General features: G+C 45.8%; 1 protein-coding gene across 3 annotated transcripts in view; it reads left to right on the top strand.

Annotated features, from left to right (window-relative positions):
- The window catches only part of EFHC2 (EF-hand domain containing 2), a 181624-nt gene that overhangs the window by 88929 nt on the left and 89519 nt on the right, over positions 1–3176 (top strand). Inside the window, exons 6-7 of one of the 3 annotated variants that reach the window (XM_077768535.1) lie at positions 31–207; positions 373–511. In XM_077768535.1, the coding sequence (XP_077624661.1) occupies positions 31–207; positions 373–511 (316 nt within the window). The remainder of the gene's footprint in view (positions 1–30; positions 208–372; positions 512–3176) is intronic. The other 2 variants (XM_077768533.1, XM_077768534.1) reach the window with 2 other exon arrangements.

Consider the following 3176-nt stretch of genomic DNA (forward strand, 5'->3'; position numbering starts at 1 on the left):
ACCACACGTCGTTTGGATTTTCTCTTCCAGTTTGGCCCTCCTGGAGTCTTTCAGCCAGGTCAGATAACAGATCGAGCAGTTCTTAATGTGTATAGTGGCACGTCAGGGAAACGGGTGGATGACTATCTGTTGGATAAATACAAGGTGAGGAACCTCACGTTTTGTTGCTGTTTCCGATGTGACTTTCCCGGCACCCGAAAATATAGGGTGAGTCATGGATTCCCTTGTGAAATTGATTATAAATGATATAATTGAGGGTTTTTTGTTTTTTTGTGGTTTTTTTTTTTACAATTTGTTTTTTCTTTTGGGAAAGGATGCCTAGGTCTTCAGAGGGCCTGTGGTGCCAGTGCCTTGTTGCTTTGTTTTTATTAGCTAGGAAAAGTGGACCAGGAGTTTTACAAAGACGGTGACCTGTTCATAGGAGCCACCATCAACGTGTGGGGAAGAAAAGTGCTTCTTTGCGACTGTGATGAATTCACAAAGACTTATTACAAGACTAAATATGGAATTGGTAAGTGAGATTTATTTCAGTTAGAAAATAATACTTAGGTAAACTAATTTGTCAATAAACTATTTGTAAAAAAATAATAATAATTAAAAAAAAAGAAAAGAAAATAATACTTAGGGGCGCCTGGTGGCTCAGTCGGTTGAGCGTCCATCTCTTGATTTTTGCCCAGAGGATGATCCCAGGGTCGTGGGATGGAGCCCTTCCTTGGGCTCTGCACTGAGCATGGAGGCTACTTGCGATTCTCCCGTGTCCCTCTCCCTGACTTGTGTTGTCTCTTTCTAAAATTAAAAAAAAAAAAAAAAACATTTTAAATAAGAAAATAATATTTAAACATTTAGAATCTTTGTTCTGTAGTTAGGATTTTACTTTTGAGTTGCAAATGCCAAGCTCATAATAGCTACCGTTTACTGAGCACTCGCTGGTTAGGCGAATCCTAACAACGATTTTAGGCTCACCATCCCCATTTTAGAGGTGAAGAAGCTGATGCTTAAAAGAGGCTAACTTACTGCCAGGAATTTACCCAAGGGATACAGGAGTGCTGATGCATAGGGGCACATGGACCCCAGAGTTCATAGCAGCACTCTCAACAATAGCCAAATCATGGAAAGAGCCTAAGTGTCCATCAACTGACGAATGGATTAGGAAGATATGGTTTATCTATACAATGGAATACTCCATGGCAATGAGAAACAATGAAATCTGGCCATGTGTAGCAACATGGATGGACCTTGAGGGTGTTAATGCTCAGTGAGATAAGTCAGGCAGAGAAGGACAGATACCATATGTTTTCTTTCACTCCTATGTGGAGCAGGAGAAACTTAATGGAGGACCATGGGGGAGGGGAAGGGAAAAAATAGTTGAGGAGAGGGAGGGAGGCAAACCACAAGAGACTCTTAAATACTAGAACGAACTGAAGGCTGATGGAGGTGGGAGAGGAGGGGAAAAGGGGTGATGGGCATGAAGGAGGGCACTTGTTGGGATGAGCACTGGGTGTTATATGGAAGCCAACTTGACAATAAACTATAAAAGAAAAGAAAAGAGGGGCTAACTTGCCGAAGGCTATGCAGTGAGTGAAGGGCAAGCTGAGGTTTGGACTTGTCTACCTGATGCCAGGGGCTTCCATTTTCCTTTATAGCCAGACCTCTGCCTCAGTACAATTTGAGCTCAGTGTTCTCTGGTTGAGCAACTGAAATGGAAATCTGAATGCTTTTCTTCTCACTGAATTCTCGCTTACTCCAATGGATGTACCACTTATCTGAGCCCTCTGGGAGATTGTCTTGTGCCAATTGGCTCTGCCTTTCCTGGTGAAGCCCACCTATGGTTCCAGCTTGTCTCTCTCCTTAGATACCCGTTCTCTTCAGATGAATTCAGTTCAGAATGCAAAAAAGTGGTTTATTAAGAACTTACTAGGGGGAGGGGCTGCCTGGGTGGCTCAGTCGGTTAAACGTCTGACTCTTGATTTCAGCTCAGGTCACAATCTCACTGCTTGGAGGTTTGAGCCCCGCATCAGGCTCTGTGCTGGCGGCGCAGAGCCTGCTTAGGATTCTCCCCCCCCCCCCCCCAAATAAATAAGCTTAAAAAAAAAAAGAACCTACTAGGTACAGGTTATTGTAGTAGGACTTAGGAGCTACGGAGTTAAAGAGTTTCTTAGGCCAGAAGGAGAGCACAAATCTATAGCGCGTTACATGGTGTTTCGAGAATCGCAGGAGCAGACGGAGGGAGCTGACACGAAACCTACACAGACAAAGCGTCATTTGTGCCAGCCAGCCCTGCCCCCCTTCCTGGGCCCTGCTCCAAGTACCTGCCCCCAAGTGGAAGTGGTAGTGGGGAGGGGGGGGTGCCCACCTCCCAGGCTGGGGTCTGGAGCTGGGGCAGAGCGCTTCCTCCTATCCCCCTCTCTGAACCTTTGAGCGTTCCTATGAGCACTCCTCCCCCGGGGTTGAGATAGAAGCCAGAAGCAGCCCCAGCCCTCCTGAAAGACAAGGCACTTTGTTTCTAAAATGTCTCAGTGTCCCATTGTGTCCTTTCCTGACCTCCTGGGAATCTTTCTATCCTGGGAGAAGACACACAGCTTACACAAAGGATTGAGATAAAAAAGACTTGGGACTTCACTCTTCAGTTCTTTAAGGGAATCTGTTCCGCCACACCTGCTTGCCAGATTAGCCTCAGGGGGCCACGTTGTGATCTCTTCCTGTCGTTGCCTAAAAGTCGCCCTCTCTCGTGGACATAGTTCGGCACATTCGTTTTGGGGACCGTGGACACGAGGCAGCCGGGAATGTGCGTGTGGTGGCTGTTGGAGAGAAGTTGCTAGTGGCTTTGGTGTAGACTTAAAATTTGAAAAAAAAAAAAAAAATCAAAACCCATATATAGGAAAGATGAGTTAACTGAAGATGTAGACCTGTGTCCTACTGAAAGAGGGTCTTCGTGTGAAGGATGTGGCAAAGGGTTCAAAACCTTTGTGCTGATCCCGTCAGCACAAAGCCCAGCGTTTGGTTAACGTTTGTCTATCAGCTTGATTTTGCTACTACAAAGGTGGCATCTTGGAAAATGAACGTAGTACTGGTGACACACGGCATGTTAGTCTCCTAAGAGGTTTGCAGGGAGCTTGCAGAGACCGAGCGACGTCACCGGCGTCCTCTAAATCTAGCCATCTTCGGCAAACAGATGA

The sequence above is a fragment of the Crocuta crocuta genome, unplaced genomic scaffold (assembly GCF_008692635.1).
Source record: "Crocuta crocuta isolate KB4526 unplaced genomic scaffold, BGI_CrCroc_1.0 scaffold467, whole genome shotgun sequence".
Taxonomy (NCBI): Eukaryota; Metazoa; Chordata; class Mammalia; order Carnivora; family Hyaenidae; genus Crocuta; species Crocuta crocuta.